Consider the following 22,261-nt stretch of genomic DNA (forward strand, 5'->3'; position numbering starts at 1 on the left):
CCCTCCGCCGCCTCCCCACTGCGTGGATGGTGGGGAGCGGGGCCAAGAGCCAGACACAGAACACCTCCCACCAGGTTTATTTGGTTGTACCCCAGCCAACTGGACAAAGTCGAGAGAACAGTCTGTGGGGAGACCAGTAAGGCCCAGGAAATGGGGGAGCGGGCCAGGGCCCAGGAGACGTGCCCCCGCGAAGGCAGCATGGTCCGTGACCTGAAGGGGCAATGGGTGTCCCCTCCAGGTCTCCGCTCCCCTGAACCTGGCTGCCAGGGAGGCTGGGAGGGCAGAAAGTGCTGGGCAGTCGGGCGTCCTGGGTCTGCAGGGGCTGGGGGAGGAGTGGGAGCCAGGCCTTCTCGGGCGCACAGGGCGGTGCCCCCAGCCCGAAGGGACCCCGTGCTCGTCCTGCACTGGGCCGCCCCACTGTGCTGGGTGCCCCTCTGTGTGCTGGGTGGGAAGACCACCCGGCAGGGGGTGGGGGCAGCGCCTGCCCCTCGGAAACCTCGGAACCGGGTGGCGAGGGGGGAGCGCCGCAGTTAAGAACCGTGGAAACGGGCCTGCAGGCTGGGCAGCAGGGCAGGCCGGGCGTGGGACGTCCTGCGCTCACAGGTCACAGTCGCTCCCTGTCTCAGGCTGCGCCTCCTGCCGCCTCCTGGACTCTAGGAAGGCCAGCTCCTTGGCCTCTTTCTTCTGGTTCCGGGCCTCATACTCCAGCCTGGGGGCGGGCTGTGTGAGGGGTGCCCAGGCCTGGGGCCGTGGGGGCTGCGGGCGCCACCCCAGGCCCCGCCTGCCACCCTCACCTGTTCTTGATGATGCGCTGCACGATGAGGTCTGTGGTAAGGTCACTGCCGCTGTCAATCTGACAGAAGATGCCCCTTCTCTTGGGCTCCTGGAAGGGGAGGGTGGCGGGGAGGGGGTGAGGGCCGTCCCCTGGGCCCCGAGGACACTGCCCAGCCCCGGGCCTGGAGGGCCGTCACTCCCGGATGCCCAGGACATGGACACGCAGACCCCTGCTGCCTTCTTGAGCCGGGGGCGGGGGGGGGGCGTCGGCTGGGCACCGAGCCCCTAGCCTTGCTCCCACACAGGTGCCATGAGCCCAGGGACCCTCGTGCCCACCTGGTAGGGGTCTGAGCCATCCTTGTCAGGCACGATTTCTGTCTTCCCGTGACAGACCAGATCCACCTGCGAAGGGAGTGGGTCAGGGCCCTGGCGCCCTGCACTCAGAGGCCCTCAGGGGGACCTGGCCCACCAGGAGCCTCACCTTGAAGTGGTCCAGGAGCTCTGCCGTGACAGCGTAGGGGGCCCCTATCACCACCTCTGACACGTACTATGGGGACAGGAGCAAAAGGCCATTAGCGGGACTCCGCCAGGTCGGGGGAGAGGGCGGCGCTCTCGGCTAAGGAAGCCAGGACTGGGGGAAGGCGCAGCATGGTGGGGGTGCTGGCCAGAAGCCCAAGGCCCCTGGTGTCCCGGGCCCGTGCACCAGGGGCCTCACTGCCGCACCCCAGCACGGCCCGCACTCACCCGGCACGCCAGCACGCTTAGCGTCCGCTCATGCAGGTTCATGATGGGGTAGTTCTTCCCCTTGTAGTGGTTGACCTCCTAGGGCCAGAGCGAGCTCGGGTCAGCGCGCAGCCCCGGGCAGCGGGGGTGGAGCTGTCATCGCCCCCAAAAGCTCCTCACAGGTGCTCTTCATGGGTGCCCGCGGGGGTGGGAAGCCCTGGTCCCCAGGAAGCGGCCCCAGGTTGTCTCCTCTTCCATCAGCACCCAAGGCCTCACCCCGTGGGCCACCTGTGCCCAACCTCAACCCCAGGAGCCCCTCAAGGCCCCCACGCTCCATCCGAGACCTGGTCAAAGTGCAGGCCGGCGATGACGTAGGGCCTCTCCGCCAGGCCGTGCACCTTCTCCAGGAAGTCCACGTGGCCGATGTCTGTGTCCAGGTTAAGAAGCAAGTAACAGGACAGGAAGCGGCTGCCTGCAGGACCAGGGCCTCTGGCAGGGCCCCTCGAGCTCCGCCCCAGCCCGGGGGCCTCGAAGAGTCGGCAAGGCCGCTCTGGGTCCCCTGACCCCGGGGTGCACAGGGGGCCAGGCAGGGCAACCCTCCCACACGGTCTCAGAGGATACGGAACAGGTCAAAGGCGCCGGCCACGTAGATGACCGTCTCCCCTGGCTGGGGTTCCTTCCCAGAAGCAAACTGGATGATCTTCTGAGATGTCTGCAGAAACTGGGACACCCCCGTCCAGGGGTTCCGTCCCCCAGGGCACTGAAAGCCAAGAGGCCTCTGGTCAGCCCAGACGCTGGTCAGGCACGTCCTTGGCCGCTTCTCACCCCAGAGCCCCTCCTCTGGGCCTAGAGCTGCCTGCGCCTGCCTGTCGGCTCTGGGAGCGGCTACGGGCTGATACACCAGAACTGCAGACCCCCACCGCCCCCATACCTGCCCGCAGAGCCCACAGGCAGGTGCCTCTGGCAGGAACACGCCAGGGCCAGGCTGGGCCAGGGCCCCATGACCAGTGGGACGTGTGGCTTCGCCCTGTGGCCACAGTGGGTACTGCAGCCACCACCACTGCCGCCTGGACCGGCCCACCTGTGGACACTGCCGTCGTGGGGACCCAGCACCCTGAGGCCACCTTCTGGTCACCTGGGAGGAGCCTCCCGAGGAAAGCGTCTCCCGGGTGGGTGTCGGGTGAGAGGGCTACAAAGGGAGAGAGGACCAGTCGGCCCGACTAGAGCCAGTCCCTGCTCCTTCTCCAGGGGCCACCTGACCTGCTAGCTTGCCAAGCCTGGCAGCCAGCACCCAGTCAGTGCCCAGGAGCCGGGGAGCCGAGGAGGGTGAGGGTCCCGGCCAGCCTTCTCCCGGGGGCGGCCTGGGGGCATCAGGTACCGGCCTGGCTAGTGGGGGCCACACTCACCTTGCCAAAGCTGTCCGCGTATTCCCGGTACTCAGAGGATATCTCCTGAATGGAAGGGTGGGGGACACGGAGGACATGGTCAATCCCCAGACCCCGAAACTCCTCGTCCTGGAGCCCACAGAGGAGTAAGCACCGAGCAGATCGGGTGCTCCCTCCCTCCCTCCCTCCCAGCAGCGTCCTTAGCCCTGGGACCTCGGGGATCCTGCCCCGTTCCCCCCAGGCTCACCTGACCACTGTGATGGGCCTTGGTCACCAGCAACATGCGGCCAACGAGGTCCGTGGTGGACACGCCCTGGGTGCGCCTACACTCTCTGCGGACGGACGTGGGCTCAGGGCTCGCACCCAGACGTCCTCCTGAGCCCGCCGCCAGCTCCCCCCCGGGGCTGCCTCTGTGTGCACACTGCCCACTCCGGGCCGGACAGAAAACCGGGCCCAGGAGTGCGGGGAATACTGTGTTTTACCAACTGAAGGGCCCACTACAATGGAGGGAGCGCGCTGCCACAGCTCAGTGTGCAGCGTCGGGGGGCTGGCCAGTCGGTGGGGGGGGCGGGCACCACCAGCCCCACCGCGCATGGACTGCAGGTCTGGCTTTGCCCTGCAACGCGCCCTCTGCCAAGGGAACTCCAGGCTGCGCTGTCCCCGGAGGACACAGTGGCTGAGTTCCTCAACAAGATGACACGCTCCTGGTCACACTGTCCTTCTCCCCGCCCGACAGCCACCTGGATGTACCACACGCGCAGCCACCTGGGCAGCACCCCCACCTGGTGCCAGTCCTGGCCGAGAAGCAGGCAGAAAGAGCCCGGGGGGCGCTTCGAGCCCCACTCCTTGACAAGGTGGGGCCCTTGCGGGGGCTCACCTGTACCTCCCGGCCGCCTTCACTTCCTCGTAGGTGTCCCGGCCATCTACGGTCAGAGTGATGTCATCTGAGGAGCAACACACGTGTGAGAATGAGCACCCATAAGCCTCATCCCAGGCCCCCGGGGGCAGGGACTCTTTCAGGGCAAGGACCCAGCGTGACGAGGCCCCAGCACCCTGGTGGCCCCTCCGGCCCGCCCACAGGCCCACCCACTCACTGCCATGGACACAGAAGTCGCAGCTGTACTTGTCGAGGGTCTCCAGCGTGGTAACGTAGGGAGCCGCCGGCACCACCTCGTCCACCCACTTGATGGCCCGCACCATCTTGTACCTCTCCTCCTGAGTGAACACCGGGGGCCCCTTGTGCTTGGAGATCTCCTCTAGAGCCAGGGAAGAAAGCAAGGACGAGGTAGGCGTGGGAGCCCCCGGCACGCAGCTGTCTCTCTCCCTGGGCTCTCAGCCCCCGAGGGCAGAAACGCACCCAGGTGGCCTCCACCCTGTTCTCTATGAGCCAGTCCAGGCACTCAGGACGTGCTTGCTGGATAACCGCACGGTTCCCTCACCCAACCGGAGCTCCAGGCAAAGTCCTCTGACAGCCGGGCGCTCCATTCTCGAAGACCCTGGGACCCAGGTTGTTGGGGGAAGGGGAGTGGACAGCAGGGCCAAAAGCTTGACCCCTCGGCTGCACTGTTCAACCTGAGCCGTGAGATGGAGAGTCCCCGGCGGGTGCACCTGCTGCGCTGGGCTCTTGGGAGGGATGGCCATAACGTGGCCTAAACCCTTGCAGGGCCCCTTAGGGTTAGTCAAAGGCAGCAGCCCCAGCTTACCGTCGGTGTGCACGCCCACGATGAGGTAGTCACCCATGGCCCGCGCCTGGCGCAGCTGGTTTGAGTGGCCGTAATGCACCATGTCATAGCTGTGGAAAGGAAGGATGGTGAGTCCCTGTGCTGGGGGGGGGGGGGACTGAGCAGCTGGGGCTGGGTGTGGGCGGGGCAGCCTGGCTCCTCAGGCTGAGCTGGGGCTTTCAGAGGGGAGGTGGGCACTCCACTCTCCCCACCACTGGCCCCGGGCCAGATCCAGCGAGTGCGACGGGCTGGGCTGTGCCCAGGGACAAGGCCTGCCGGTGTCCGGGGCTGGTGAGCACACGGAACAGCCTCGGCTCCCCATCCGGGCCATGGAGCTCTGCCCTCTGCCCTCAGCCTCCTCTCCCCCGCTGCAAACCATGGGGGGGTGCAGTCCCTGCAAGCTGTAAACTGATGTTAACTTAGGGGTAGGCTGGACTCTGTACTACCCTGAGACAGGTGGACGGTCTTTGGGGCCAACACAAATCAAAGTCCAACAAATGAGCAAAGGCAGTTGGTAGCTTTGGAAATCCTGCGCGCTCCCCCACAGCCTCCAGAAACTCAGTGAGGCTTTGCTCTCCGGGGCTGACAACCACCTCCCTGCCACCTTGTTCTAGAGCTTTTATCCTTAAACCTGGGCCTGATGAAGGAGTGGCTTCTCAGGTGCAGGCCCACTTGCTCCCTGGGTGGGCTGGGGAGGACCCCAAGTTGGCCTCAAACCAGCTGTCTCCTGAGTAGGAGACGCTCCCTGCTTCTCCAGGAGACCCGGGCCACCTGGTGCACGAGCCCCTGCAGTCCCTGACATGTTATTCCCACCACGGCCCACCCAGTCCCCGCACACAGGCCTGTGGGTCACATTGCTCTGGCCCTAGGGGGAGAGGGGAGCTAAGTCCAAATCCAGCAGCCCCGATGGCCCCTGAGCTCCCTGGACAGGCGGGCCGGGGGTGCGCAGCTCGGACTGCAGCGTGTCCTAGCCACAGGGGCCTTGTGGCCGTGGGTGGCCTGCTGGGGCAGGGGCCCAGCCGGACCCTGGCCAAGGTCAGAGTCCACCAAGGGAAGCCGTGCTCCCTCTCCCCAAGGTGACTCAGGCAGGGCCGACAAGGTCCGGCTCTGTAAACCGACCAGGTAGGGACTGTTCCTGCCGAGGTTTGCCAGGTAAAGGCCCCGAGGGAACATCCCAGGTGACAGCCCTCCACCGGCACTCCTCCCCCTGTCTGCTGACGGCCCCAAACCTCTCTGGGAACAACCCCAGGTCTCCGGCTCGCGGGGAGAGAACGGATGGGCAGTGTGGCCCCCTGGGCGGGGCCCGGGTCGCGGGGGCTTCACCGGGGTCGCGGGCACACGTGTGCTGCCCTGGCGACGGGCAGGCTGGGGACCGACGGCGAGACCGGGGAAGTCGCTCGGGGCGCTGGTGTCCCGGGCTGCAGCGGTCCGGCTCGTCGGGGCCGGACACGGAACTCGCGCGGCCACCGGCCGGGCGCCCGCGTCCCCAGGAGGGCCGGGACCGGGACCGGGAGCCAGGGCCGGTCCGCGGGCGCCTCTCGGCCGGCGGCGCAGCGGGCCCCGCGGCCCCCGCCCGCCCCCGGCCCGCCCGCCGCCGCCGCCGCGCTCACCAGCCGTCGCACCACACCCGCACGGCGCGCCTGCCCCCCGGGCCCGGCGGCTCCGCACCGCCCGCCGCCCCATGCCCGTTCCGGATCATGGCCCCGCAGCAGCGGCGCGGCCCGGCCGGCTCCGCGACTCCCAGCGGCCGCCGCCCGCCAGCCCCGCGCACGCCCCGCCCAGCCCGGCGCACGCGCCGTCACGCGGGCCTCACCCGCCGCGCGCGGCCAATGGCGAGCGCCGCCCCGCCCCGGGGCCCCGCCCCCAGCCGCCGCCAATGGCGGGAGCCGCCGGGGCCGCGCCCCGCCCCCGCCCCGCCCCCCAGCGCGCGCGGCCAATGGCGCACGCGCACCTGGCCGAGGGGGCGGGGCAGGGCCACGCGGGGCACCGCCCGCCCGCCTCCCCGAGGAGCCCCGTCCCGGTGCCGGTGCCGCCCCGTCCCGGTGCCAGCAGGGCAGTCAGTCGAGGACACGCGCGAGGCAGTGCAGAGACGTTTAATAACAAGAAGGCCTGCTGGGAGCCCAGGCTCAGAACCCCCCCGCCGCCGCACGCCCCGCACAGCAAAGGTTGCCGTAGTTACCATGTTTTAGTAAGAAGCAGTAGAAAGGGTTGAGGCCCCTGAGACTAGCCCGGCGGACCAGGTAAGGCAGCCGCGTGCTCCCCCCGGCCGGCCGCGAAATAACCCGAGTTCTGTCCTCGCGGGAAGGCTTGGCCGCCGCCAAGGACGGGTGAGGCGTCCTCCGGAGGCCCAGGCCGGAGGCGGCCACAGCAGTGCAGGGGGCTCCCGCCGGGACCCAGGGCTAGGCGCGTCACCCCGGGAGTACGCTCCGGGCCCCGGGGCCGGCCCCTGAGTAAGACTTCTGCCGTCCGCAAAGTGCCAAGTGTTCCTGTCCACAGCCCCAGGTTACGTGATCTTCCTCCGCTTTGTGCGTTTGGCGCAGCCCCTGCCAAACCAGCCACCTAGCACAGGGGCCGAGCTCAGGGGCGCACCCCGGTCCCCAGGCGGAGGGTCCTCTCGGCTTCTGCACAGCGACTTCCGACTGTGGCTACCTTCTTCACCCGCACGCAGGGGAGTGGCCAGGGCGAAGATGGGGTCCTGCCACCTACCGGAAAGGGAAAGCTGGGTCAGGTGTGCCTGGGGGCCTCGGCACAACCTGCCCCAGGGCGGGAAAGCTGACTGAGGTCGCCCTGCTCCCCTCCCGGTCTTAACTGTGGCCAGGCTTGGCTTAGCGGCAGCTCCACTGTTCCTGAGCTACAGAACAGCGCCAAGAGGGGGAAGCTCCCCAGGAACTCAAAGGTCAGCGCTCACACTAGCTCAGCCTCCGCAGAACTGTGTCCGTGCTGGCGATGGAGCAGGCCGTGGACACCCAGGGTGGGGCAGGAGTAGCCCCGAGAGGGACGGATCACTAGCAGCTCTGGGTCCCACCTTTCACTTGTATGGCCAGGGGCAGGTGGACCAGACCCTCTCCCTCTTCCCAGACTGCAAGACCTGATGGTGGGGGGCTGGGGGGGTGGGGAGGCCAGCTGACTAGGGAGGTGTGGCCTATAAACTACACCATGAAGAGATCATGTGTCTGAGATGCAGAACCACATATTATAAACTTAAGATACAGATAAGCACTGATAAAGAAAATGAGCTAAGTTAATGTAAAAAAAAAAAAAAGTACGGTACACAATAGGCCCACATTACAGAACACCACAAACATAACATACAAGAATTGCCAGGCCCAGAAGGTGAAGGGATCCTTAATTCTTGAACCCTTTGATTAAAAGAAGTTATTGATTTCCCCTATAAGACCCTGAAAATTCACAGAGAAAGAAAGTGTAAACTTTTTACTCAATACATACACCATGTCTAAATTATCACAAATTCTGTATTAAGGTACAGTTTAAGTTTCCCCAAAGTATGCCAGCTCCCCAAACCAGGTGCACCAAGAATCTGTTTGACTGGAGTTGCCGAGACCACATCCCTTCGAGGCACCTTCCCGTCCAGGCTGTCTAAGGTAGAAGGGGGCGCTCCAGGCACACACTGGCACATTCCCTCTCCCCACAGGGAGTCACATCAGCCTTTGCTGATGCCTCAGCCACTCCCTGCAGAGGCCACCAAGCTGCAGTCACACCTCAGACGCCATCTGCAACATCTCAGAGCATTCTCTATGCTCAGGTTCACGAGTAAAGACAGACACGGCCCATCCACACAGGGGCAGGGAAGGGGCGGATGCCCCCGTGCCCCCCTCACCTGCTATAGGGGGGGATCTCCAGGCCCAGCTCATCCATGAGGAGCTGCATGACGTCATCACATTTCCCATGTAGCTTCAGGGCAGCCCAGTCATCCTTCGGGGTCCACTAGGGACAGGGGGAGGCGAGTGAGGACATCTCACTTCTTTGCAATGGCCCTTTCTCAGCCAGACCTCTGTGGCCCCAGGAACTCTCTGGTTCTCCTGCTCTAAGGTCCAGATCTAAGGAGGTGTATCTTGGTGTGCAACTTACCTGCAAGTTCACGATGTAGAGCTTGGGCCTCCGGCTGGGGGGCTTGGTCATGCACCAGAGGCGAGGGTATTTCTTCAGAACCTGCAGGAATGGACAGACAGACAGAAAGAGCCCATGCACAAGAGCGAACGAAGCCACAGGAAGCTAGGGTCCGACACTGATCCAGCTAGGGACTGGCAAGCAGGCTCCCTCCCCTTCTGTCCCGTCCACTCCCTCCTCCATGGCGCTGTTCACGTACCTTTAAGCTGGAACCTAAACATAGGATTGTGTCTGCTTTGCTGGCAGCTTGAGTGGCTGCCTCCCAGTTCAGAGGCTGCCCCAGCGTCCCCCTCTCCCCAAAGTGCACAATGGTGTCCCGGAGCTGGCCCCCACACTTGTGGCAGGCCCGGCCTGTCTGGTGCCGGTGAAGGGCGGTGCGCTCAGTGACATCAAACACCCTCACGTACTCCCTGTTGGGTGTGCAGGCTGTACAGACCTGAGAAGGAGAGGGCACTGTGGGCAGGAGCCGCCAGCCTGCACCGGCCCCCGAAACCCCAGAGGGGCTGCTCACCTCAATGTACATGTTCCCGTGGAGCTCCGAGATGGCCGTCCGAGGCAGCCCGCTCCGCAGGTGGAGCCCATCGCAGTTCTGAGACACCACATGCTGCACCTGAAGGGGAGACGGGGCAGGTCAGCAGGGGTCGGGGGTGGGGTGGGGTGTGTGTGTGCTGGTACTGTGGGGCTGCGTTCAGCCAGGACACCATCCGTAACCCTACCCAGAGCTCCCAAACCAGGGGGGACTCCAGTCCTGCATGAAGCTTCAAAGGCAAAACTGGAATGGCAGGCCGGTCCTAGCTTGACTCAGGAGGGTCCTGGGTGGGAAAGGCCCCAGGCACACCCCCGCCCCCGGCACCCCACCCCCACCCCAACAGCTCTGAAGCACTTGGCGAGCTAAGAGGGCAAATGCTTGCTCTCAGCTAGGAAGGCCTCAGCTCATTACATTTCAGGTAGCTGAAGGACCAGAAGGATTGACCCTTCCCCACGTGGTTCAAAGTGCTCAGCAGAGGGTCTCCAGAGGTTGCCCGCGAGCTTCCCCTGTATGTAGGTGCCTTCTGAGGTCTGTGGGGACAATGTGATAGAAACACAGGGGGAAAGAGCCACCAGCAGCTCTGGGCCTGAGATCGGTCCTATACAGGATGATTCACGAGAGAGATTCGAACCCAGAGTCTCAAACCCGCGGTAGGCACTCATCTCAGCATCCAAGGGCTGACAAGCTATGACGCAGTTGCTGCTCGGGCACAGAGGTGGCCCTCCAGGTCCTGTACTGGGGACCCAGCTAGCCACCTCGGGTTCTTACCAGCTTTTGCTCATGTAAGCGGGCGATGCTCATGTGGGTGAGGGTCGGTTCAGCCTCACTCAGGTCAGCGGCACTGCCGGGTAGAAGGGAGCACAGGGGTGGGAAGCTGTGAGGTCAGGCCCACGCTGCCTTGGCTGGACCGTGTGCGAAGGCTGTGTGAGGGCTGCGCTAGGCCGCTTACCTGATGCTCCTCCCTTTCTGGAGCAGCGTCCACACTCCATTGGGGCCCCGGTAATCTGGGATGGAGGCTGCCTGCACGTCCACAAAGAACATAAACCCGGTGACAATGCATCACTGTAGGAACTGGCACAATTTGCAAGAGTGAAAAGCAAATGTTCCTCTTCACGTGGTGTTCCAGGCTTGTCCTCGCACTAGGCTCTATCCATTCCAGAGGCTCAGCACTTCCTACCACAACCTGCCTGCACCCAGACAGAGGGGCTCCTTCCCTCTGCCCACATCCCTGCTCTCACCTGGTCTAGCTCATCCCTCCAGGTCTCAAGGATCCTGCCGACTGGGAACCTCTCCAGCCCTGGGAATAGCCCAGGCTATGTAGCCACACCCGTCCTCTAAACCGAGGCAGAGGACTGGCCAGGCTCATCTGTGGGTCCCCAGGGCCCGGCCAGTGCTCCGGGAAGGTTTAGCAAATAGTGAAACCGCAGGTCAGAGCACTCAACTGTCCCAATTCTTGTATCCTGATAGTGTTTGCTGTCTTCACTTCACAAAGATAGCTAACCTCTCTACACAAGATAAGCACCACTAAACTCTAGTTCTCGATCCAGCGAAACAAAGCCATCATGAGAGAAGACAGTAGCCCAAGATCAAGGACTCCTGTGTTCCCCAGGCTGTGAGTGACCTGCCTTCTGGGGAGCCCTGTCTCCCTCCTGCAGCTGAAGCTTGGAAAAATGCCCGTCCTGAAGAGCGTGGTTCTGAATGACACTGAAGAGAAACCTCAATCAGTAATGCTCAACTACAGAGCAGCACACGGCTGTCTGTAACCCTGTGCAGCACCCCCACAAATGATAGGAACGCACACGTCACTGCAGGCAGGAGACCCCACTACCAGGGCTCCAGGGTCTGCAAGTCAGGGTGCTCAGTGCTCCTTACGCATTCTTGTTTTGGAGGCTCTTACTCTCACCCTTGCCCGTAAAACCTTACTCAACCTTCAAGGCCTGGCTTCAATGCTGTCTCGCACAGAAAGCCAACCGGATGGATTTCGCTGCTGAAGCCACGGAGGGAGTGGGATGGGGAGGTGGCTGTCTGCGTTTCCACTCTAGCAACCTAGCACAGCCAGCTTTGCCTTAGCTGTCTGCTTACGCGCCATATTCTCATTGCCTGCGGGCATCTTGAGGCTGGAAATCCTCAGGCTCCCCTCTGCTGGGCTTACACTGCATCACGCTCAACATGCACCCACTAAGTAGACAATGACACTCAAAGCTACCCATGTTCCGCGGCCCGAGACAGCTTCCCAATAAAACCTGCCCAAACCCCACCCCACGCATTTCTCTCCTTCCCCTGGTGTACTCTCATTCGTCCTGCCTTGCTTCCTAGTGACTTTCAACATGGAGAAAACGCGGTGAATGGGGAACCTGGAGACAAGTTCTGGCTTAACTCTGCCCACCTAACCTTGGGCTAGTGATGAACCGCCTTGACTTTAAGTGAGGAGCTGCCCGCAGGCACTGAGGTTTCACGTCCCTCTTACCCCTCCTTCCTTTCTTGTGTCTAAACGGGCATCGCAAAAACTGCATACGTTGAAAAATACTTATCTCCCCAGTGAAGTTTGAAGTGGAATCGTTTCAAGCCTCTCTGGGAAACCACATGGGGAGGGGGCGCTTGGTGGCCGCCCTAGGTCCTGATCTCCGGGTGGTGGGGCCCTGCGCTCCGCGGGGGGGGGTCTGTCCGAGGGTCTCTCTCCCTCTGCCCTGTGCGCATTCTCTCAAATAGATAAATAAGACTTTAAAAAACGACAAGGGGAGAAAACAGCGGGGCGCCTGGCGGCGTCAGTCGGAAGAGCGTGAAGCTCTAGATCTGTCCTGCGTCCCAGCCCCACACTGGGTGTAGAAATTGCTTTCAAAAATAGACCAAGCAACGGCTTGGAGACAGCACAGCAGAGCTGCTCTGCGCGAAGGTGCGTTTCCTGCGGGTCAGGGCCGGCGCGCAGAGGGCCCTGCCGGGTCCTGGGGCCCGTCACCCGGCAGGGGGCGCCCCGCCCGGGGCAGGGCCGCCTCACCGTGCTGATCCCCGCGCCGGTGTAGACCACCAGGTACTTGGCGTTGCGGACGGCGCCGGCCAGCTCGCGGACCTTCCTGCGCAGCTCCTCCGGGTCGTCGCACACCTGCCGAGACGCCGAGGCCGGTCGTAAGCCCCGCCCCGCCCCGCCCCGCCGGCCCCGGGCGCGCCGCGGACTCGCCTCCTCCTGCCGCCGCTTCAGGCCCTCGCGCCGCCTGCTCCGGCCCTGCAGCTCGGTCACCAGGTCCTCGCTCTCCGCCAGGAGCCGGCCCTCCTCGGCGCTGCGCTCGGCCGCCGCCTTCCTCAGGATGCGCGACACCTGCGGGCGCGGGGCGGGCGGTGAGGGCGGCGCGGGCCGGGGGCGCGGCGCGGGGCGGGCGGCGGCGGCGGCGTACCTGGCGGAGGCGCTCCCGCTGCTGCTCCTCCCGCAGCCTCCGGACCCGCTCCGCCGCCTTGCGCTCCGAGCGGCTGGGACCCCCGGCTGCCATCGCTCCCGGGAGGCCCGCGCTTCCGCTTCCGCCTCCCGGCAGGCCGCGCACCGCGCATGCGCGCCCGGCGCCCCGCCCTTCCGGCCCCGCCCGCGCCGCGCGCAAAGGAGGCACCTGACGGTCTCTTTAAAAGGTGTTTATTGGTCATATACAAAATAAAGAAAACCTTATATATCACAAACATACACTATGTACAGCAATAAATACCCGGGGTCCGGCCCACTGCCGCCCCCCCTGGACAATAATTTAGCAATAAATACTGCACAGGGCAGGCGGGGCGCGGCGCCGAGGCCCAGGAGGCCCCTCCCCGCCGGATCTTCATCGGCCCGGCCGCCCCGGCAGCCCCGGCAGCCCCCGGACCCCGCCCCTGCTTCCAGCCCCCGGCGACTCCCTGCACCCAGCCCCTCCGCGCCAGGGCGGCCCCGGAGCCGGGCACCGGGCTGCACGGCGGCGCCACCCACTCCCGTTTGGTTAAAGGCTTCAGGGAGCAGCGGGGTGCGGGGTGCGGGGTGCGGGGGAGGGAGGGCCCCTCGAAGCTCCCGGCGCGCTCCCCTCCTGCGCGGGCTGCCCAGGCACCACGCACCAAGGCTGCTGCCCCAGCGCGGGGTGGAGACCCGGTGACCGGCCCACGGGGACAGCACACGCTCAAAACACGCAGGCCTGCGGGAGGACAGGCCACAGCCCTGCCTCCGTGCGCCCTCCACGTCCCCCGGCCTGCTCCAAAACTAGACGGCCAACAGGAAGGCAAAAACGCGCCAAAAAGAATTATTCAGTGGCTTCTGGGGGGGGGGGGGGGATCGTTACCGTGTTGGTTCCTTTCACCAAACCACAGCCCAAAAAAGCAACTTACAAGATCCCAGAGCGGAAACGGTGCTGCAGGCTGTGGCTTGGGCTGCCCAGCGGTGGATGGGAGCTTGAGCCAACCGGCCACCTCAGAGAGGGGAGGCGACAGGGACAGGAGGGGGCTTGACCACCTGTCCCAAAGCCGGCCGCAGCCGATCAGAGGCGTGGGCTCACGCGCTGACCACACAGGCTGCTGCTGACCATCAGCCGTGTGCACAAAGACCTGGAGCAGGAGCAGAAGAGCCTCCAGGGGAGACCTGGCATCCGGCAGAAACCAGAGCACCACACGGCTGAGCAGCCACATCTCCTCACCTGGACAAACAGCAGTGCCACCCAGAGCAGCAAGCCAGGGCCACAGGGAGGTCTCCCTGGGGTCATACTCAGGGCAGGAGCTGACTGTTCCCACAGGGCTCTCCTCTGAAATCTGAGTGTCCGTGTTGGGATAAGGGAGGAGTGAGGGCAAGATGGGAAGGAAGGTGCACATCATGGTTTACTTAGCGGGCAAGTTTGGGAGACTTGGCCTCTGCCAAAGCCCTCGATTCGCTGTGTCAGAAAAGTCGGGAAAAAGAACACGACACCGTCACAGTAGGAAAACTAAATTAACAAGAATCAGAAAGACACCAAAGCAGTCACATGTGGACACAGGCTGTACCTGTCAAGAAACCAAGGTGATGGGAGGGAAGGGGCAGAGTGCGGAGTGGCCCCGCAGGGCGGGCTTGACGGGAACAGGATGTTCCCCCAGACCCAAGGAACAGTTGCTCCAAATCCAAAAACCATGAAAGGAAGCATGGCCTCACTAACTCTAGAAGCTTCTTCTATTACCTAAATCCGATCTGCAATTGGTCTTCTCCTGGTGCCCACCCCCACAGCCCGCCTCTCACCTTCCAAGCCTGTCTCCTTCCTCTGCTCTCCAGGTCTCCAGCCTGGCAGGTGGATGACTGCCTCCTAACCAGGACCAAAGTGGGGACCAGAAGTGGATATGGAGGGCACAGGCTTCTCCCTCTCTTCAGGGACTCTTAGGATGGGATTCCAAATCAGTGCCGCTACAACCAACATCGACAACTTTCATCTGGACCCTAGGTAGACAAAGCCACACGGCAGGGAGGGGCAGGAAGCCACTAAGTATTGAGAGTCAACGGTCAGAATCTCCACGGCAGGCCGACCCAAGTCCAACCGGGACCGGGGAGCATCTAGGGCCAAGAGAAGATAGAATCGGACAGCATGGCCCTGCTTCTATCCCACGGCACCCGGGGTCACACCCGGGGAGGGAAACCCTGCTGCCCACAAAGTCATGCCCCACCAGGCTGCAGTGAGATTCTTTTCACCAGCCCACACCTCTGTGCTTTATAGGGGCTCAAGACCCAGAGAAGCTGCCCAGTGACCTCCAGGAGAAGCCGAGATCCATGTGGCCAGAGACCGGGCAGTAGCCTCTTGAGGGCAGGCACCGCAGGCAGCTCCCGTCACAGGCCTAGGAGGAGCTTCCCGAGCCAGGGCTGGAAGACTAGCTGCCTCTGCCGAGGGGCCATGGGGAGGTGGTGGGCTCAGCCCCGGAGAGATGCACCTCCACAAGCTGAGCAGCGCATCCCTGGAAGACACAGATCCCAAAGGGAGGCAAAAAGTGGCCCACAGCCAAGAGCCGGAGCACGTTCAGGGCGAGGTGAGGGACAGGACCTGGCCCCGGAGACTGTAGCCCTTGTCTGACACTGGTAGAGACCCCCCTCACTCCGGCCCGCGGGCAGGGAGAGGGGCCACCCCAGACAAGCCCCAAACCACCTGGTTTCCCGGGAAGCATCCCTTCACAGCATGGAAGCACGGCTAGGATAGGTGGGCAGCAGGCCTCGACACTCCCACATGGGCCATAGGGTTCCCCGGATGGGGCCCACGTGACACCTGCAGGAACAAGGCTGCGCTCGACGGCCAGAGCCCACGCGTGTTGACGAGAGGCCAGAAGGAAGACACCTGGGGGCACCTAGTGACTCCTTGGTCCCTGCTAGTCTGTCACCCATGGCCAGAGGCGGTGGGCACGGAAGCGGTGGGGTCGGGGGGCGCTCTGGGATGGCCCCTGGTCTCACCCACCCGGCCACTGGTTCAGCCCAAGCCTTCCAGAGACATGCGAAGCCAAGGCTGTGCAGAGGTGAGAGCGGCAGAGCCCCGTATCTGATCCTCTGGGGTCCTGGGTCAGGCACCGAGGCAGAGGGGGCCGGGCTGGCGGGCAGATCCCCGGGCCCTGCCGGAGCAGGAGCTGCCCAGCACCCAGTGCAGGCCCAGCAAGCCAGCAGAAGCAAAAACACAACCAAATCCAAAAAACAGACACGGGAATAACAGACACAAGAAGTGACACCCACAGGTCAAAGGTCACCAGAAGCACCAGCACGGGACGCTGCACAAGACCTCACCAGGCTCAGACGACAGCACGACGGCACGACGGCACGGCACCGGCAAGAGACGGAAGCAGGAAGGGCAAGGGAGTAAGTCACTTTCGGTACAATTGCAAAAGAGATAGCAAAGAGGGCGCCAGCACGCGCCTTGTGGTCGCTCACGGCTTGGCTTTTTTTTTTTTTTGTCTTTTTTAAAACTAAGTTTTATAAATAACGTCTGATAACTCTGTGTATATAAAAACTAAACTCCAACAGCCACAAAGACTTGTCCATAAGTTTACAAGAAAGGGATTTTTTTTGTTTTTTTTTTTTCTTTTGTTAAACTAGCAAAGTTTCTATTATACTTTCCTTCCTTGTCCATATATACGGTCAAATGTTCTTGCTTGTTTTTTTTTTTTTTTAAAAAGACAGTTTTATAAATACTCTGCAGCTCTTTTTTCTTTAGCTTTTAAACATATAATTTAATAACTTCGTAAAAGGAACTCCTCTCTTTTAAATAAAGGGCTATGTAACCACACAAATAGCTCATGTAAACAGTGACACGGGACCCATCGCAGGACACGGGACACACCCTTCACGTATGCTCACAACCAGTGATTTGGTCTTGTTCAGTGCAATGCGTCAGGCTCGAGCGCCGTGGCCCCTGGCCCAAAGCCACAGAACGCCCTGTCCCTCCCAGCGCCCGTAGTGCCCAGGCTGGTGGCCCGCCCATGCAGGGCCCTCGAGGACGCCCTACTCATAGGAGCAGAGGCCATCTATGCCCGTTGGCCGCACTGAGAGTGAACCACAGCCCCCTGCCAGCCGGCAGCGGTCAGGGCTGTGGGCCACCAGGAGTGGCCAGCGGCCCCCTGCCCTGGAGCCCTCCCTGCTCAAACTCGCAAGCCCCAGAGTGCACGTCCGGTGTTCCTCTGTTCCCACGGGGCCAGCCCTGGACTCCAAGCCTGCACGGCCTTGGCACAAAGGGGACTGGGGCGACCCCACACCACCGCCGAACTGACCAATCCCAACGTACAAAACACACGATGACAACGACGAGATCAGAGGGGCTCAGCCCGGCGCCCCCGGGGTGCAGGTTGTGCTTTGCAGGGGAGGGAGGAGGCGGGAGAGGAGGAAAGGAGAGGAGAAAGAAGGGACAGGGCTGCCAAACTCGCCATGCGCCTAGTGGCCCCTCGCGACCCGCCCGGGCAAGCGCGCGTCCCTACGACCGGGCGTCCGTCTTGGACTTTACTATCGTGATGACGCTGGTGGCGGCCACCTTGCCGGGGACGAGGGGCCCCAGGCCGGCGGCGAGGGGTCCCCGGGCCGGCGCCACGGGGCTGCGGGCCACGGTCCTGGCGAAGTTCTGCAGGGCCTCGTACTTGGAGCGCAGCGCGTCGAGCTCCAGCTTCATGCTGGCGTTCTCCGAGGCCAGCTTCTCCACCTCCTGCTGCAGCTCCGCCTTCTGCTTCTCCAGCTCCTCCTTCTGCGTCACGCGCTTGACGCGGCAGCTGGCAGCGTAGCCACGGTTCTTGAGCGTGCGCCGGCGCTGCTTCAGCTGGATGATCTCCTCCTTGGACAGGCCTCGCAGGTGCTGGTTGAGCTCCCGCACCGACATGGTCACCAGCTCCTCGTCGGTCAGGCTGGTGCCATTCTCTCCCGGCTCCCGCTTCACCTGGGGGCGCGACAGGGCGTGAGGTGGGGGCGGAGGGGGGACGCCCACCCCTGTGCTCCCCGGCTCCAGAGGCCGCCCCCTCTGTCCGCTCACCTTCAAGGCTTTGTTTCCTTTATTGGGGGTCGTCATAACCCGGGGGCACGGCAAGCAGGCACTCTGCGGGACAGGGAGCAGAGGTCAGGACCCCACAGCCCACTCCCCTCTCCCTCCCCAGGCCGCAGAGCCCCCAGCCTCACCTCTCACCTGACCATTCCCGATACCTGGCCCAGAGGACCACCTGCCACCCTCTGGCTAGGCTGCTCCCTGTGCACCTTGTGCCCAGGAACCCAGTGGGCCTGATCAGGGGAGGGAAACTGAATGAACGGCTGTTAGAGAGGCCGAGACTAGAAAAGGGCCTCGGGAAGAGATGGAAGGGATGCAGGAGGGGCCAGCCTAGAAGGAAGCCGGGAGCTTTAAAAATAACCCCAGTGTGCGCCCCACGGCTGTTCCTGGCGAGTCACGCTGACTCAGCACATCGCTCCCGCTCCCTCACCAGCCTGGCCTGGCGCTCCCCAGGGCTGCCAGCCAGCACAGCCCCGGGGGACCCGCAGCCTGGGCAGAGCGCTGCTGGGGCCAGTGCCCCCGCACCTGTGCACTCCAGGGCCCTACCTCTGACAGCCCCTCCCCCAGCTGCCCTGGTACGGGGGTCCTGGGGGGGGGGTCCCGTGAAGGCTTCGGGGCCAAGACGAGGATGCAGGCAAGTCAGACTTTTCACTTTGAAGAGCTCATGCAGGCGAGTCAGACTTTTCACTTTGAAGAGCTCGACCGTCCTCAGCATTGGTGGGAGCCCCCCTCCCGCCCCCAGGTGGCAGGCACCCCAGCAGAGGCCGGGCTCAGCCCACCTCCGCTGCCTGGTGGAGCAACCTTCCTGTGGCTTTGGATTGCAGCATCTTGCGCCCCTGCCCCACCCCATCCCTGCTATTTCCTAACAGTGCCCGGTTAGCCACCCAACCGGGGGACCCGCTCAGCCTCCTCCAGCCCCCCCCCACCAGGGGTCAATGCCCACAGCTCAGGGAACAACAAAAGGGCTGGTGGGTGCAGACCAAAGGGCCCCCTCGCAGCCATTCAGTTGCCCTTCCCATACCCGGCCCTCAATGCTTTCTCAAGCCCTGCCAAGGACATTTCTGTGCACCTAATCCTGCAATTCTGGCCCAGCCAGCCCCCCACCAAACCCTTAGACAAGGACGCTTCCCTCTCCAACCCCTACTTGCCAGGTTCGGCGCAGAAAGGTAAGTGGCTGGAGAAAAAAAAGGACCGTGGTCTCCCTGCTGCAGGAGGTCACAAGCTCTGCAGGTAGCCCTGGGCTGGGGGCTTTCTCACCCTCACTGGGGAGATACAGCACAGGTGGGGGAGGTGGAAGTGCAAAGCGGCTTCAGGGTACAGCGGCCACCTCACCTAGCCCCGTCCTAGTCCCGGGACGTGCCTCACCACAGCCGGGTTCCCCCGGGCTCTGAGGCAGACCCTGAGGCTGGTCCCATGGCTGTTCCAGAGCAGAGGATGGAGAAGACACCAGCTGGAGGCCAGAAGATCCCCAGGGCCCCAGACCCACCCCGGGGGCTCCCCCAGCCTCGAGTCTGAGTCGGGGTACAGGGACACTCCCCTGGTCTAACCGTTGTCAGCCCAAAGGAACAGCCCGGGCACCAGCTTTTCCCGCCAGCCATCCTCCCTCCACCCCCGAATGCTGAGCACAGCGGTGACTTCCTGGAGAGATCACGCAGAGAAGTGCCGAGCGTGGCGGCTGGGAGCTGAAAAGTGCCTCCTCGACAGATTTCGCCCTCTGCAGAAGGCCTGAACTCAGCACAAGTGCAGCCACTCGCCTCCTAATCAAAGGTGTAGCGTGTGTCTGCGTGCGGTGGGGGAGGGGCAGGCCTCTGCAAAGCCCGTGCTTCAGGCTCCTGAGCCGGCTCTGCCCCCCTGGGACACACAGGTGTGACAGCGATAGCCTTTGGGGAGGGACTGTTAGAGACAGCTCAGGGCACCCCTAGAAGCCAGAGGGAGGGTACCCAGGAGGCTGGATTAAGGAGAAGCTTCCGCTTTTCCCCGTCCCACAGGCTCTGTCATCCTTCCCCGCTCCCCTTCCCCAGAGGCTGAGCCACCTCGTGGAGAGGGCTCGGGCGGTCCCAACAGCCTGGAATCCCCAGGGTGCGCTGGGCCACCTCCTCAGGCTGACAGCCAGCTGGGAAGGGAAAGGGGTTCAGACAGCGCCACCCCTTACCTGGGCCCAAACCAGGATGTGGACAGGTGGCAAGAGCAACACAGCCAGCCCCTGCTCCTGCCCTGGCCCCAAATTCTGGTGGCCCCAACCTAGCGGGGCCTTCACCACCTCCTCCGAGATCCCCCAGCCGCTGAAAGCCATTCTGGAAAAACCCAACGACTCAGTTTCCACTAAGAATAAAGGAGAAGACTTAGAGAAGCAGCCCTCGGGAATCTGCATTCCGCAGGTACGACACTGGCGCGGAGAGACCAGCTGAGGTGTTAAACACCTGGCATCACCTGGCATCGGTGAGCCCAAGGCTAAGTATGCGCGTGTCGTGAGTGCGCGTGTGGGGGGAGGGGATCCCTGAAGACAGACCACAAGGCCGGCCTGCCCTAGCCATGAACCCCTAGGCAAGTATAGGCAGCTCTGGTCAAGACAAAACACCCCCGCCCCTGGAGGCCAGGAGCCACCCACAGTCAGGAAAGGTAGCCCAGGCCACACCACCCTCAGGCTGCCCCCCCCCCAGTCCCGACACCCACAGGGGCCACAGTCTTCACTAACACCCACACAGCGCAGAGCCCAGCCTCGAGGGGGACAGCTCTGGGGTGACGGGGAGCGGAGCGCCTTCCGCGTGCCTCCCACACCAGCCCACGGGCTGTGCCCCAAGGTCCAGGCGCCCTCGGCCTCACAGCCGCTGCCACCTGCAGGGCTTGGACCCAAACCCCAACGCCAGTCTGCCAAAGGGGCAGGGCCTGCTCACCAGCACCTCACTCCCCAGATGCCAAAGTCCTGCCGCCCCGTCTCATTGGAGTTTCCTGGTAGAGCTGCACCTGCTCGCCCCTGCCCTGTCCACTGTCCTCCGGGACTGGAGAATCCAGGCACCCCTGTTTCTGCCACTGACTCCCTCCGGCCAGGGTGCATCCCTCCCTTCCCCGCCCAGGGGCTGCCCAGCCCAGCCCACTAGACCAGTCACAGGGAAAGCCTGCTTCCCAGCCTGGCAAGCACGGCCCCCCTAAGCTCCTCCCCTCCTCTCACTCAGAACTATTTCCCAGTTTGGGGAAGTGTCCCAGACGCCGGTTGGGGACCGGGCTCCGGAGGCGAGCACGGCCGGGCTGGCGGGCGGGCGGGGGCTTCACGCTCCGCCGGGACACGACACCTGCGCGCAGGCCCCTGCACCTCGTCCTCGCCCAGCCTTCAGCTCGCCCAGCAGCCCAGCCTTGAGCCGCCGCCCGGCCCTGGGCCCTGGGCCTGGCCCCCGCCCCGCTTCCCCTCCCGCGCCCAGCCCCCGGCCTCCCAGACCCCAGGCCCCTGGCTCGGCCCCCCCATTAGAACGAGCATCGAGTGACCTCATGCTGATGACTCAGCAAGTCTCCCTCCGGGCTCTGGCACGCGTGTGACGGAGCGAAGCCGGCGCGGGCAGGGTCTTCCCGGGCCGCCACGTGCCGCCCCCCGCGGGCCGCCGGGGACCCCAGCGCCCGGGCCGGCGGGCACGGACACCTGATGAATCAGCAGCCGGGCCGGGCTCTTCCGCCGAGCCGCGGGCGCCCCGCTCGACCCCACCCTTTCCTCCCGCCACTCGGCCGCCCCTCCCACCAGGGCGCCCCGGGCTCCGCCGAGCGGCCCCGCCGCCGCCCCGCCCCGCCCTCCTCCGGCCCCCGCGGCCCACCCCCGGCGCCCCGGGCGCCAGGGCCCGGTCGGGGAAACCGAGGCACGGCCGCCGGGAGCGCGCGGGCAAACGAGCAGCGGGGAGCGCGCGGCCCGCCCGCCGCCGCCGCCGCCGCCCGGGGAGCCGCCGCCCGCCCGCCCGCCCCCGCCGGGCCCGACCCCCGCCGCCGCCGCCGCCGCCGCACTCACCCAGCACACTGCGGGCCCGGGCGGGCCGAGGCCGGGCGGCCGGCGGGCGGGGGTCGGGGCCGCGCGGGGGCTCCGGGCCCGGGGTGGGGGCTCGCCGCCTGCGCGGGCCGGGCCGAGCGCGCTGGGAAGGCCGGGCCGGACCAGGCTCGGGATCCGCCGCCGCCGCCGCCGCCGCCGCCGCTCCACAGACGTCACATGATGTTTGGTCACGTGGGCTCCATTCATGAAGCGGCGACGGGCCGGCCGCGGCTTAAAGGGGCCGGAGCGGCGGCGCGGCGGCACTGCGCGTGCGCGGGGAGCCGCGCCCGGGGCCTCGCCCTGCCCCGCGCTCCCGCCGCCGCCCCCGCCGCCGCCGCCGCCCCCGGCTCGCAGCGGCCCCGCAGCGCCGTCCAGCGTCCGCGCCGGGGGCTGCCCTGCGCCCAGCCCTGGAGGCGCCCGCGCCGCGGCCCGCTCCGCCGGCGAGACCCTTCCCGCGCCGTCGGGGCTGTCGGGGCCGCGTCTGCCCCCGCCCCGCAGGGACCTCTCGGGGCTGCTCCGCTCCCCGGGAAACAGGCCCC

General features: G+C 64.7%; 3 protein-coding genes and 1 long non-coding RNA gene across 16 annotated transcripts; 1 reads left to right on the plus strand and 3 right to left on the minus strand.

The window, feature by feature from the left end:
- Positions 1-61: 61 nt before the first annotated feature.
- Positions 62-6,379, minus strand: PCYT2 (phosphate cytidylyltransferase 2, ethanolamine). Of its 4 annotated transcripts, none has more exons than XM_041726671.1 (14): positions 6,214-6,379; positions 4,586-4,674; positions 3,977-4,138; positions 3,760-3,826; positions 3,130-3,214; positions 2,904-2,948; positions 2,633-2,686; positions 2,119-2,257; positions 1,842-1,924; positions 1,519-1,596; positions 1,256-1,321; positions 1,111-1,176; positions 795-883; positions 62-709 (listed from the first exon to the last, which is right to left on the minus strand). In XM_041726671.1, exons 1-14 carry the CDS (start codon positions 6,300-6,302, stop codon positions 598-600), a joined length of 1,224 nt encoding a protein of 407 aa, XP_041582605.1. In that variant the 5' UTR covers positions 6,303-6,379; the 3' UTR covers positions 62-597. The 4 variants fall into 4 exon arrangements, with proteins under 4 accessions (XP_041582605.1, XP_041582604.1, XP_041582606.1 ...); XM_041726670.1 differs by having other exon boundaries at positions 2,579-2,686; XM_041726672.1 differs by lacking the exon at positions 6,214-6,379 and adding an exon at positions 5,927-6,199 and having other exon boundaries at positions 2,579-2,686.
- A 301-nt stretch (positions 6,380-6,680) lies between these two features.
- Positions 6,681-12,893, minus strand: SIRT7 (sirtuin 7). 3 transcript variants are annotated; one of them, XR_005983111.1, is made up of 11 exons: positions 12,650-12,893; positions 12,436-12,573; positions 12,256-12,360; positions 10,210-10,280; positions 10,029-10,101; positions 9,243-9,341; positions 8,931-9,167; positions 8,693-8,773; positions 8,442-8,548; positions 7,916-8,001; positions 7,167-7,305 (listed from the first exon to the last, which is right to left on the minus strand). XR_005983111.1 is itself a non-coding variant. In XM_041725172.1 (10 exons), the coding sequence occupies exons 1-10, from the start codon at positions 12,740-12,742 to the stop codon at positions 7,107-7,109; spliced, it is 1,203 nt and encodes a 400-aa protein (XP_041581106.1). In that variant the 5' UTR covers positions 12,743-12,893; the 3' UTR covers positions 6,681-7,106. The 3 variants fall into 3 exon arrangements, 2 of the variants coding, with proteins under 2 accessions (XP_041581106.1, XP_041581108.1); XM_041725172.1 differs by lacking the exon at positions 7,916-8,001 and having other exon boundaries at positions 6,681-7,305; XM_041725174.1 differs by lacking the exons at positions 7,916-8,001; positions 8,931-9,167 and having other exon boundaries at positions 6,681-7,305.
- Positions 7,287-12,249, plus strand: LOC121473141. Its single transcript, XR_005983112.1, has 3 exons — positions 7,287-7,499; positions 9,157-9,361; positions 11,577-12,249. It is a non-coding gene; the product is annotated as an uncharacterized LOC121473141 (long non-coding RNA).
- On the minus strand, positions 12,863-21,886 carry MAFG (MAF bZIP transcription factor G). 8 transcript variants are annotated; one of them, XM_041725175.1, is made up of 3 exons: positions 21,705-21,886; positions 17,708-17,770; positions 12,863-17,614 (listed from the first exon to the last, which is right to left on the minus strand). In XM_041725175.1, the coding sequence occupies exons 2-3, from the start codon at positions 17,741-17,743 to the stop codon at positions 17,162-17,164; spliced, it is 489 nt and encodes a 162-aa protein (XP_041581109.1). In that variant the 5' UTR covers positions 17,744-17,770; positions 21,705-21,886; the 3' UTR covers positions 12,863-17,161. The 8 variants fall into 8 exon arrangements, with proteins under 8 accessions (XP_041581109.1, XP_041581116.1, XP_041581115.1 ...); XM_041725182.1 differs by lacking the exon at positions 21,705-21,886 and adding an exon at positions 21,197-21,434; XM_041725181.1 differs by lacking the exon at positions 21,705-21,886 and adding an exon at positions 20,611-21,179.
- Positions 21,887-22,261: the final 375 nt, after the last annotated feature.

Source organism: Vulpes lagopus, chromosome 12 (genome assembly GCF_018345385.1).
Source record: "Vulpes lagopus strain Blue_001 chromosome 12, ASM1834538v1, whole genome shotgun sequence".
NCBI classification, from domain to species: Eukaryota; Metazoa; Chordata; class Mammalia; order Carnivora; family Canidae; genus Vulpes; species Vulpes lagopus.